Source organism: Ixodes scapularis, unplaced genomic scaffold (genome assembly GCF_016920785.2).
Source record: "Ixodes scapularis isolate PalLabHiFi unplaced genomic scaffold, ASM1692078v2 PGA_scaffold13__105_contigs__length_92229423, whole genome shotgun sequence".
Classification (NCBI taxonomy): domain Eukaryota; kingdom Metazoa; phylum Arthropoda; class Arachnida; order Ixodida; family Ixodidae; genus Ixodes; species Ixodes scapularis.
Genome location: NW_024609839.1, coordinates 61,560,875 through 61,574,054, shown reverse-complemented (window position 1 = coordinate 61,574,054; position 13,180 = coordinate 61,560,875). Strand labels below are relative to the sequence as shown.

At 50.9% G+C, this 13,180-nt stretch overlaps 1 protein-coding gene across 1 annotated transcript in view; it reads left to right on the top strand.

The window, feature by feature from the left end:
* The window catches only part of LOC115332794 (WD repeat-containing protein 17), a 44,007-nt gene that overhangs the window by 9,977 nt on the left and 20,850 nt on the right, over positions 1-13,180 (top strand). Inside the window, 6 exon segments of the mRNA XM_042289923.1 lie at positions 1,348-1,494; positions 1,845-1,930; positions 2,014-2,100; positions 3,317-3,481; positions 6,416-6,618; positions 11,367-11,516. Coding sequence (XP_042145857.1) covers positions 1,348-1,494; positions 1,845-1,930; positions 2,014-2,100; positions 3,317-3,481; positions 6,416-6,618; positions 11,367-11,516 — 838 coding nt within the window.

Here is a 13,180-nt window from a genome sequence, read left to right as displayed (position 1 = left end):
GCAGCTTTGCGCGAACAGCACAAATAGAAAAACGAACACTACAATATAAATACTGGCTACGAAGGGCCGTGCGGGAAAACAAACTCATGGCTTGGAACCACATTGGAGCGGCTTGATTTATTGGCTTTCAAATAATTATGGCATGATCGAGCGTCTTCTTTTTAATAAGAGATTCATCCCCTGAGCCATTAAAAATAGCCTCAGATGGATGACATTGCTGAAAAAAAATGAACATGTTCGGAATATTTTTTTTTGCTCAGGGAGTCACCGAACAATTCCGTACGTTCAAAACGACCACTATAAAAGACGGAAACGCATGGCTCGGTAGTAGTGATCGGGGTAGTGTGCTGTTGTATTGATGATTGTATGTGCGATGCCTGTGTATGCGTTCAATATATGTTGACCTGATGTTTGTAGTGTGCGCAACGTGTTAGAGATTCCGTAGAAAAGGAAACGCAATTGTGGCGTAAGGAAATAAAAATATTTTTTTGTAAAACATGAATTGGGCGGTACCTAGCGCCACCTAGCCTAGCTGCGTGCGAATACTCTGCTTGACCCTGCCATCTGGTGGCAAGCGATTTAACATACTTTTACGCTACGCGGCTACGCCATAATTTCGTGTTACCGTGCTGAGATAAGCCAAGAGGTTGCTTCGGATTTGCTTTTTTTTTGAGAGCGGCTTTTGGTTTTGTGGGCGAATGATTTTCACTCCTCCGTGATGTGCGGTTGACGCAACGGTTGACGAAGGAATTGTGGCTCGAGGAATAGCAAAGGTAGGACATAAAGTGCGCGAACTGAGTGCCGGTTGTCTCCGTTGAACATCGCAGTGCTGACGACGAGAAGACTGAGTAACTGCATGCTTCCGAAACGTAAGTTTCTTTACCTGCAGGGGTGAAGAAACTTCGGAAATAAATACAGTTCGCGGAAAGCTCGTGTTACGTTTTTATTTCCTGCTCCTCTCGCTTCGTGCAATAGACTTAGTGTTCTCGTTAAGCCTTACCGAGCTCGATTTGCTCGATTCGTGGCCGCCATAATGAGATGCAGTCGACGGAGGAACGTTTCCTCCCCTGCTTAAGGGACGAAAGTTTCTCCCTTTCTGAAGGAACATATGTGTCAAGAGCGTTCCTCCCTTTAGGGAGGACTATACTGACCCTTTTTTCTAAGAGTGTAGATGAGCCGCGAAGCAGAAAGCCTCAATATGGTCGGCCGTAATGACCTGCGTTTTATCTGAGCTGCGAGGTGACTATAAAAGTGGGCTGCTCAAGTTACTGTGGTTATAAATCGGCCTTTTATCGGGCGCCTTATTAGTAATGTGCGAATGATTTCGCGGCCTGCTTTGCCTGTCAGGTGCTGTCTTCGCCTCCTTGTCGGAGCACCATCTACTGCGTGTCGTGGGCTCCGGCGGGACAGGACTGCTTGGCCCTGGGAACGTCGAGGGACGGCGTGCTCATCTGGGATTCCGCCAAGAACGTGGCCAGGGCAACATTTCTCGACGTACGACCCCGCGTATTGTCTGTGTAAGACGAACGCAGGGGCATCTGCGGCCACTGGATCGGAATGGCCTCAGCATTTCGGTGCTGTGGTAATTCTAGGACGCCGTTGTGGTTTGGGGTGAAAGCTGCACCAGGACGCGCTGAAAATTAGCAGAAATATGGTAGACCAGCCGCAAAACAAGTGTCGCGCGGAACGCCAGTTTTTATACAAACTGATCTGAACATGAAGTAGCCAAGGAGCGTATACAACTAAAACAAATATCCAGGCTTGTTATATAGCTGTCGTAATCACCAAATGCGGTCAGTGTCCAATGCTTCAGGTGTAAACGTGACGCTGCTTTTTATTCGTAGCATGGAAAGCACACTGCAATCTACTGCGTCGCCTGGAACCAGACAGACTCGAAGAAAGTTGCTTCGGCTGGAGCCGACGGAACTTGGTGAGCTGCAACCAAGTACCAGCAAAGACCGTCCAACCGTTGTCCGCCACTGTACACTTACCCTCTTATGTTCCTTGCTTCAGCATGATCCACCAGGTGGACGGAACACTTGTGCAGACGTTCCATCATCCGGGCATTGTCTTCGGATGCGACTGGAACCCAAGCAACGAGTAAGTTTTCTCTGAAATTATTACCAACAACATGCCGATACGCCTTGCTATGCTCTGCTTCACTTGAAAGGGATGCTGAACCAAAATTTTTAGCTCATAAAACAAGGCCGAAGCAATACGCGGGACGCTTCAAAACCCAAAAACATGACCCATACAGCGATATCTTTAACGGATGGCCGTATTTTTGGAAAAGAAGTGCGAGGTTGAACACGGCCGACGAGGCAGACAAGACCTGAGACTTCGCGATTCTCATTCCCTCTCCTCTTCGCTTTGCCCCTGCCCACCCTGCCTCGAACAGGTGAACCGAAGCGAGGAGGAGAGAAGCGAGGCCGCTTCCCCTCATTCTCAACTGTTTGAAGAGAATCGTGACGTCGCATTCCTCGCTTGATCGCGCCCCTTTTTTTCCGATAAAATACGGCCATCCGTACGAGAAATCGATGTATGAGTGATGTTTTGGAGTTTTGTAGAGTCCCGTTCAAACACTTCAAACACCGCGGCCTTATTTTGCGAAATCAAAATTGCAGTCCAACATTCCTTTAAAGGGATGCTGAATCAATGGGGGATATGATGACGTCAATTTCGTTGCGTGTGCTCGCGCACACCGGCGGCTGCTGGCTCGTGGAAATATCGTGCGCCACTTATTATAGACTCTGAAATGTTTGGTTCAGCATAGCAGAAAGTACAAAAAAATGAGCCCCGGGCTTCCAACGTTTCTGTCGCAGGGTTCCCGACCGTAAGCTCGAATAAAGCTTAAAGTCAATTAAAATGCTCTAAAACCTTGCTCGATCCGCGAATGCGTAAAAGCGACGAACTTATCGGGGAATTTATTTTCGTGAGTGTGAGGGCGGCATTTCAATCTTCGACGAGCGGCATTTTAAATTCGTTCGTAAAGCACACACCGGAGCTTTGAAGCCGCGGTAATACCGCTAATACGTCACGCAAAGGACAGTCTGAAAACATTGTCTGAGGCGTGTTCGTATGACAATCACACCGGTGATACAAAAACCGTCTGCGGACATCTTCGAATCATACACAATACGTACGATGCAAACATGGTGAGAACAAGATTGTCCGCAGATATTTTTTTCGTCTAGTCTGCAGCTACCACCGTGTCTCTTGTAAGATTATGAGTGCAGTATGACAGCGGCTTTAAGGCAAAGCAGATGAGGTGACTTGGCGAGGACCAACGCCCTCCACTTGCCCTCCACTTGCGCAGAAACATCGTAGCGACGGCGTGCGAAGACAGTCTGGTGCGCATCTTCTACTTGAGCATGAACGGAGGCGTTCCCCTCAAGACCCTGGCGGGACACACTTCCAAAGTGTTTCGCGTCAAGTGGTCCCCTCTCAGGGACGGCGTCCTCTGCAGCACCTCGGACGACCGGTGGGCACCACTCAAGCTCCCTTCTGTAGAGTCGACGATGGAACGTGAAGTCACTGTTGATGTTTGCCTTACAGTATAGTTCCGGAATTTGATTTCCTTACGGCCGCTTGATTACATGTTGCTTCGCTGCGGCCTGCCGCTTCGCTGCGCTCTGCCTCTTTGCCAGGGCGTGCGTAGATAGAGTCATCCGGGTGAGTTTCTCGAGTTCTATACGCATGGATCTGGGGTCCAGCGGACACGAGCGAGACTTTTGCGTTGCTTGCCGCGTTCGCTGGTCAGCGCCACCAAGTTCAATACTACTTACTGCTTTGAGAACAATTCAGTGGCAAAAAGAGGCACTCGATGGACCAGCGGAGTGGGAACAAGAATCGAGAATTCGGGTACCAGTCTCCTGGTCTTATGGGAGCTAAAATGCTCGCTGTCCACGAACACTCGACGTGTCCGTCTGCGTCACTGGTATGTGGTCGCTAAGGCCCATCGCACTGTGGGTTTTGTCTCCCTTGTGTCCAAGCCATTCGGTGGCTTTCCGCACGTGGTGTACACGGCGATCGTGCCGCCCACACTCAAATACCGTAGTGCGGTGTGGTTTTTTTTTTTTTTTTTTTAGAATTATTATGCCGTTTGCATTGAGAATGTCCAAAGAAGAGAAACTCACACTCGATGCGCGAGTGTTACGGGGACTACCCATGAGCAGTCTTATAAACGTTCCTCAAAAAAGGAACGAAAGCTCGTTTCTCGTTCCTTCTGATCTTTAGAACGGCTTCCCGTTACAAGTTCCATTTGTGAAAAAGAAATTCGTTCCCGTTACAGTTTAACAAATTGAACGTACTGTTACAAATGCGTTACATTTGTATTTTGTTGACTGCCATATTCAATTAAATCAAACAAAGTTCTTTGTTGTTGGTGTTCTATTTTTTATCTATCCCATTAGAAGGCAACATACGAATTTGAATGCCATGATGGAAGGGAGGGCCCTAATCTGAACATTTAGCAAAAACATCAACGAGCAATCGGGCGACTGTGATTGGCCGGCGCAAAAGTCAAGTGCGGCATCGACCAATCACGGCCGCCGGATTGCCGAATGTTTCGGCAAGTGTCCAGATAAGGGCCCCAGAACAAGGAAACAAGTGGAAGCAAGGTTTCATTTGATTATATAGTCACTTTTAAAATCCTCAGCTTTTAAGCGTCAGCCATTTCTACGGGACAGGGAGGGGCGTCTAGGATTGTGTACGAGGTATGGCCACCTTTTGTATGCAAACGAAGGTCCATAATGCTTCAGCCCCCTTCGCTCTACACTCTAAGATATAGGGGGTGTACAGGGGTACTCCCCTTGTCCCATATGTAATTCCCCAAAACTACATTTCGTCGTTCTGTCAACTGACGTCGAGCTGGCGCGATACCAACTCGTACGAGCGGCTTGATAGCTGTTGGATATAACGTATTTAATGTGCTCATTAAAGGCTAAATTAAGACAATCAAGGTTTTTTTGGCCCTGCTGCGAAACCTCAGTAATTTATTTGTGTAGTCTTTGATACGCACATAAGCTATTTAGAACGTTATAACTTATATCCAACAACTATCAAGCAGCTTGTAAAAGTTGATATCGCCAGCTCGACGTCAGTGGACAGAAGGACGAAATGTATAGTTTTGAGGAATTACATATGGGACAAGGGGAGTACCCCTATTTCTTAGAGTAGTCCCCGTCCAGATGGCATAATGTGCAGTAAGTTTCTTGTGTGAGCACGTGCGTGCATGTATGTGTGTTTGGGTGTGTCTATGTGTGTGTGTGTGTGCGCACCTGCGTAAGGGTCCTAGCCTTTCTGCCCAGCTTTGCACGCTGCCAAGTGGATACTAGAAAATGTGTAAATAAAAAAAAATGAAACGTTTACAAATTGCTGTAATGCCTAATTAGAGCACAACTCTTTAGGAAGATGAGAGGAGGGTACAGAGGCGAGGGTATGCCCCTCCTCCTCTGTACCCTCTCCTTGTCCATCCCCTCATCATCCTCCTCTCGTCCCCCTCCTCCCCTCCTCCTCATCTTCTCCTCCTCCTACTCTCTTCCTCCCACAGTTTCCCCGCTAGATTTAACTGAAAGGTTGACGCCACGTGACATCAACACCAATTCAGTTTCCACGCTAAATTTAGCGGGGAAAATGACGTCACATGAATTGGTGTCACGTAACTTATGGACAAATTCACTTTCTCCATTAGATTTAGCGGAAAAATTGACGTCACATGACCTCAACACCAATTGCATTCCCGCTGAATTTAGCGGGGAATCGAGGAATTGAATTTGTATTGAGGTCACGTGACGTCAATTTTCCCACTAAATCTAGCGGAGAAACTGAATTTCCTCGCTAAATTTAGCGGGGAATCAAATTGGTGTAAGATCGCGTGACGTCAATTTTCCCGCTAAATTAAGCGTGATTACGCCGGCGCCGACGCCGACGGCGACGCCGCGAAACCCGGAAAAAGGCGCCTAGGAGCTTCGCTCTAAAACTTTTATTAACAGTATGATTAGATAAAGCAGGAACTATAGCCTCCTGACAAACGCGCCAGCGTAAACAGTTCTTTACTATAATGCAATTATATGCAAAGGTGCAAGCGAGCTGGACAAGAATGATGAAAATAATCCCTGGAGAAGAGGGACAAAGGACAAACACAAATCTCTCTACACAGCTAGGTGGCAGCTGATAAAACCGGTTTGCTCTATACTGACGTCTAACCCCTGGTTAGCTCAGTTGGTAGAGCGCTCCACCTGTCCCGTGTTCGATACCCGGACCAGGCGGATTTTTTTTCGGTCGCGCACCAGTTACCTAGCTGTGTTTGGAGATTTATATTCGTCCTTTGTCCCTCTTCTCCAGGGATTATTTTCATCATAGTTGTTTATTTTTTTGTCACCTGGAACTGGCAAAATATGTCCCACGCTTGCAGTACCATCCAAGTGTGGAACTACACGTGCGAGTCCGCGGTGCGGATCCTGCGCGGGCACGGCGACTTCACGCGCAGCGTGGTCTGGAGCCCTGAGCTGAGCCACCTGCTCCTGTCCGGGAGCTGGGACGCCACCATCCGCCTGTGGGACACACGCGACGGCTCCTGCCTCTGCCTCCTCTGGGACCACGGCGCCGACATCTACGGTCGGGGCACCCATTCGCTCTCCCTCTTTGTCGCCGCTTTCGCGCTAGCCTTTACGCTCTCGGGCAGCCCACGACACTCGTGATTCCCTTTAAAATGGCCCTCTAATGACATTTCAGCTCCCGACTGTAGGATTCAGAGCCTACCTCTCAAACCCTGTGAGGCGGAGCTCAGTAAAAGACATCCGACACCGACGGCTGCTCGTGAAGAACTCCCCTTTACTTCTTCTAAAGAACACGCACGCCCCTCTACACTAAGAGGGCGCCACTAGCTGGACAAATAGCGACCACTACATCTCCCCTTCTTAGAGGCTGCGTTTTCGCTAAATAGTTCTTGCGGCGAAACGCACCCACTTGTTGTTCACAATAACCCCATCAACTGCAACGTTTTCAAACTGTCCGCCGTTACAAGTCTAAACGCCTGGGGCGGGTCACGGCTCGTCCGCTGCGAGTCCGATAGGGACTTGTCGACACAGGCGGCCGTCTTGGGTCACTACTAATGTTCTGCTGAGTCGCTATTGGGCTTGGCGGCACACCGTCAGCTGCGGGTGGTTCAACCGGCGGCCTTGGGGTTGCAAAAGGAACCAGTCCCCTGCGGTTGCGCTGAAGGACCGCTCCGCTGTGGTCAGCTTCCACCAGATAGCTGCGGGGACGCTGTCCTGGGCTGAGCACCGTGGCCGGACACTGTTCCGACTGTACCCACACTCTTTCTCCAGGACGAAGAGGAGGCAGCTCGCGGGCAGCATGCCGCTGGTTGAAGGCCTGAGCTTGTTTCCGTTTATACAACTCATTCCTCCTTGCCACGCGAGCGGGCGATGGTGGCCGCGGAAGACTTTCATCTTGAGTCCTAGGAAGCCGTGTCCTCAACCGACGCCCGAACAGAAGTTGTGCGGGGCTGTCTCCAGAAACACCGGGGGTGTCTCGGTAGCTCAACAGTGCCAAGTATGGATCCTCAGCTTTGGTTAAGAGTTCTTTGATGGTGCGGACAGCTCGCTCCGCTTCGCCGTTAGATTGCGGGAATCTGGGGCTACTTGTTTGGTGCTGGAAGCCGTAATGTTTTGCAAACTTCGCAAAATCCCTTGATGCAAACTGCGGGCCGTTATCCGTTCTTACAGATCGCGGGATACCATGCCGAGCGAAGGCTGACTTCATTGCCGCGATCGTAGCTCCACTCGAGGTGCTGCTTAACGTCAAGACTTCCGGGTACCTCGAGTGATAGTCCACAATAACGATGAAGTCCTGCTTCTTCCAATGAAACAGGTCGGCACCGACGACGTCCCATGGGCGAGTAGGAAAGCTGGACGATATGAAAGGTTCTGCCGGCTGCACTCTTGTCTTGGCACACTGCTCACAGCCGCTCACCAGGGAAGTGATCTGTGCATTGATGCCTGGCCACCAGACAGAGTCACGAGCACGAGCCTTGCACTTGACAACTCCTTGGTGACCTTCATGTATGAGCCTCAGTATTGCCTGTCTTAAGTCGGCCGGTATGAGGATCCTCGGGCCCTTGAGGAGAATTCCTTTGGACAGCGACAGCTCTCCTCGGGCAGACCAATACTTGAACAAATTGACGGGCAGCTTGTGCTTCGTTGGCCATCCAACCTCGCAATACCGTTTGAGTGCACAGCACTCTCCGTCCGACTGTTGCGCAGCTTGGACTTCCTCGGGGAGGAGTGGAAGGTCAACAGATGTGTCTTCCAGTGCTGCAATTGCAAATTTGTCAAGGGAGTCCTTGCCCTTGTCTTCAGACCCCATTCTCTGGGGAGCTCTGGAGAGTGTATCCGCTGTTGCCAGTAGTTTTCCCGGCACATACAGCATGCGAAATTGGTACTGCATCAGCTTTAAACGAAGGCGTTGGATGCGAGGAGGCAACATGTCTAACTCCATCTTGCCGAAGAGAGATACCAGGGGCATATGGTCGGTCTCCACACTGAGCTGCAAACCACGTACGAACTCGTCAAAACGTCGTACAGCCCACACCGTTGCCAGAGCCTCCTTCTCTGTTTGGCTATAGCGCATCTCTGTCGGGGTCATGGCCCTAGATGCGAAGGCCACCGCCCTCCTTTCTCCCGAAGGTTGGTCTTGAAGGAGTACGGCACCGATACCGAAGGAGCTGGCATCTGCCGAAACTGTTGTGGGGTACACTGGGTTGTACTTGGCGAGACAGCAGTCTGAACTCAAGAGGTTCTTCACCCGTAGGAATGCAGCCGCCTGCTCAGGACCCCAGGCCCATAAGTTGCTCTTCGACAAAAGTGCTCGGAGAGGAGCGGTGACTTCGGAGATGTGCGGCACGAAACGCGCAACATGGTTTACCATGCCAAGTAGCCTTCGGACCCCTGCAACATCCTCAGGCCTTTCAATCGCCTGGACAGCCTGAATCTTGCTAGGATCCGGCTTCACACCTTCTGCTGATACGACGACTCCAAGGAAGCTGACTTCGGACACTCCGAACACGCACTTGTCTTTGTTGAGAGTGATGCCAGCCTTCGATAGTCGGGAAAGTACCTGGTTGAGCCGCGCGTCATGTTCTTCGCGCGTCCGTCCAAAGACAAAAATGTAGTCAATCATGTTGACGCACCCGACCTGTCCTTCCAGTATGCGCGCCATCTGCTTCTGAAAGTACTCTGGTGCCGACGTAAGTCCAAAAGGCAGACGACAGAAGCAGAAGCGGCCAAAGGGAGTAATGAAAGTGGTGTACTCCTGACTTTCCTTGGCAAGTTTCACCTGGTGAAATCCGGAATTTGCGTCCAACTTGGAGTAAACAGTCGCTTCTCCCAGAAGTCAGAGAACTTGGTCCACCGTAGGGAGCATGTGCCGTTCTCGAAGGACGACCTAGTTGAGCTTCGTAAGGTCAACGCAGAGACGGTGACCACCAGAAGCCTTCGGAACGACGACTATTCCTGCACACCATGGGGTGGGGCCTTCAACCCGACGAATGACGCCCTGTCGCTCGAGCTTCTCCAGTTCCGTCCTCACAACCTCTCGTAAGGGAATGGGTATACGACGAGGTACACTCAAAGAGAAAGGAGTGGCTTTGGATTCTAGCCGGATCGTGTACTCGTCGGGTAGCGTACCCAGACCTGTGAAGAGCTCAGTGAAGCCTGGGTTGACGGCAGGCTTGGCTGCAGAATCGAGGAACTTGATGACCTGAAGGTCCTGTATGGCAGAGAAGCCCAGCAAAGGAGTACCGAGAGACTGGATAACATACACCTGCTGCTTGGAAGATCTGCCGTTCCACCACAGCGTCGATGAGAAAGAACCCAGCACTTTAAGCGGGTGGTTGCCCGGTCCATGAATGGCGTTTTCCACCTTTGACAAACGCTTGGGAATCCGAGGGAAATCATCTGGAACAGCCGTCACCTCGGCTCCCGAGTCCACTTTGAAGGACGCTGTATAGTTGTTCACGGTGACGTCAATGTACTTAGCCTTCTCTCCGGCGTCGACTACAGAAAGCTGTAGAGTGCCTACTTTGGCTTGCTTTTTCATGCGGGAGAGACAGACCTCTGCGAAGTGGCCTTGCTTACGGCAAAAGTTACACTTCGTTTTGCGTGCGGGACAGTCCTCACGAGGATCAGGTGAACGTCCGCAGAATAAACAAGAACCAGGCCTGCCCGTAGAGACGCGAGACGACTGGTCGTGAGCAGCGTTGGTGGCGTTAGGCTTAGTGCCGCGCCGCTTGAGACGACCTGCGAGCTTGGTCGCGTCAAGATTGACACCTTGACCTCCTGGAGTTTCAGATTGACCCGTGCTTGCCTTGGTTGCCTTTTCTTTGTCGGCGTCTTCGGCTTGGCGCGCTTGTACCCACGCGTCTTTGAGCGTGAGCTTTGGGTTACGTCCAAGACGGTCAGACAGCTGAGAGTCCCGAAGACCGACGACAAAACGATCCCTGACAAGACGTTCCTCGACCTCCGGAGTGCCATAGTTACAGCGCTTTACTAGACGCATCAGCTCCGCGTAGAACGCATCTACAGTTTCCTCCGCTTGTTGGAACCGCCGATTAAAACGCGACGATTCGTATACTTCGTTGACGGGGTGGACGAAGTGCTCGGTGAAACACCGTACCACGGCGTTGTATGGCGCCTCGGCGGACAGCGAAAAGGACTGCAGCAAGCGTCGGGCCTCCGATCCCATGCAGTAGAGTAGCAGACGTACCTAAACATCTTGAGGTGCCGAGGAAAGACCCGATGCAAAGGCGTAGTCTTCATACTGCGATAGCCAGGAGGGCCACAGTTCCGCGTTCGAAAAGTCGAAGCTGTCAGGCTGGCGTAAAGCGATGCCCCTCCAGGGTGTGGAATTGGTTGTGCTATCAGAGCTTGCCATATCCTACCACTTCTGACACCATGTAGGATTCAGAGCCTACCTCTCAAACCCTGTGAGGCGGAGCTCAGTAAAAGACATCCGACACCGACGGCTGCTCGTGAAGAACTCCCCTTTACTTCTTCTAAAGAACACGCACGCCCCTCTACACTAAGAGGGCGCCACTAGCTGGACAAATAGCGACCACTACACCGACCTATTGATGTCATTACCGCACGAGTGGCTCGGGCAACTCGGGGAGCGTTCATATGCAACTTTTTGTTGATTATCAGAAAAGGCGAAATGTCCAGTCACTGAGCTGTTATTTCGCACGCTCAGAACGTATTCCGCAGACCGGTGGACCAATATGGCAGTGCGCAGAAGGCGCGCGGAATTGGCTGTAGCCGCGCAATTTATGTGGGTGAAGTGTTCTTATATTGGCGCTATTCACGCAGGTCTGGCATGCCATCCTCGAAGACCCTTCGTCGTGGCTTCTTCGTCGAGAGACTCGACCGTTCGCATCTGGTCCATGCTACCCATGGCGTCCACCCTGTTCCTCAAGGTGCTCGCGGGCTGGGACGTGGACAGCATCGTCGCTGCTCAAGGTGACATCTGCTGCGGGACCTTTGTCCTATACGCTCGATGAAACGCTGATACGTACGCTTCCTTACATTGCAAGTGTCCCAGATGCAACGAGGCTGCTACTGAAATTAATCATTTTGAGCAACACCACCCAGATTCTTACAAGGCGTGCTTACTTTTCTCCATTACGTCACGCTGATAGTTCTGTTCAACACGTCCTGGATAGCACAGCCGGTGAATTTGCTGCGTCACCTATAGAAGGCCAACGCGGTGCACAAATATCACACCACTGCTACGTCAAAGTTCGGCTCGTGTTCTCACTAATTAAGACGAGTCTCACTCAAACGCTGACTTAGCATTCCTGTAGGAGACGCCGAGAGTTCAACCAAATGGCTTTGTTATCTGGGGTGTGTTGTTTAATACGGCAGTGCAACTGTTGATTCGTTTCCTCTCTCATACTATTCGTTATTGAAGTCGCGTGATCACGTTGACGCGGCTAATAGCCTGCCGCGCCCTGACAACTAGTGCGTCGTTCGGTGCTGTGGAGAAGACACAGTGCGGAAGCCTGTACTCAGGGCGTTGTTGTTTAATGTCACACCGCAGTGCGGCCCATAAAACACTGTCAGTTGTTACGTCCGCTCCCAAACGGGCGAACACTCCTTGTTAGTAATCTTTATGGCCTGCCTACACCAGGCCGGTCTGTTCTGCGCCTTTCACTCCTCTCGTCGTTAACGCAGAGCATTAGCGCAGTATCCTTATATAACATACTGCGTTAATGCACTTTTGTGCGCGCATGTGTTTGTTTTCCTGTGTTTGTTTACTTTCGAGTCCAGGGGTCTCCGTAGTTGTTTGTCGGCACATCTATGTGCATGCGTGGCTTAGATTGTTTCAAAACCTTCTTGATCTATAGGTTTATTGGAGTATTACAGCCCGAGCGTTTCAAAAGTCACTTCCGCTCTCGTTTTGAGCAGCGTCCGCAAGCGGCCGTTTAGACTAAAATACGACGAGCGTTCACAAAGTTTGTAATATTGTCGCGAAGGAATAGAGATTCAGCAATGAAACTTAGACCGTTGTTAACTCTTTATCTACATATTCGCCACCCAAAGTTATACACTTTTGCCAGCAATGAACAACTTGCCGGCGGCCTTTGTTATAGAACTCTTCGTGTTGAGTGTTCAGGAATCGCTCCACTACAGCAACCAGTCAGTCGACGTCCTTGCGATGCTTGAAATGCTTTTGGTGCCACACTGGAAGCGTCTGGCCCACTTAATTACAGTGTCATAGACTGGGGCGTTGTTCCTCGAACATCGCCACCAGCTCAGAATGAATCTCCTTGACATTGCTTTCCATGAAAGGGAGAAAACGGATCACTGCACGCGCTTCGACTTTTCGGATGGGCGGTGCCATCTTTGTTTCGATGCCCTCTTGGCGTTCCACGTTGCTAAAGTACACGATGCTTATAGGCTAACGCGCTGTTTATTACTAAACCCCCCCCCCCCTCCCCCCCCCACCCCCCCAGGAGTGTGCGAACGCGCCAGTTTCGCGTCAAGTGGACCATTTGCGCATGCGCTCTCCCGATAGCAGCGCCACCGTAGCCGCGTGACGTCACGGCCGCGTGTTGGTGTGTACCGAGTGGAAACTAGAGGGACGCGCGCTTGTGTTGATACTGTTCGCGTTCTTTTAAATT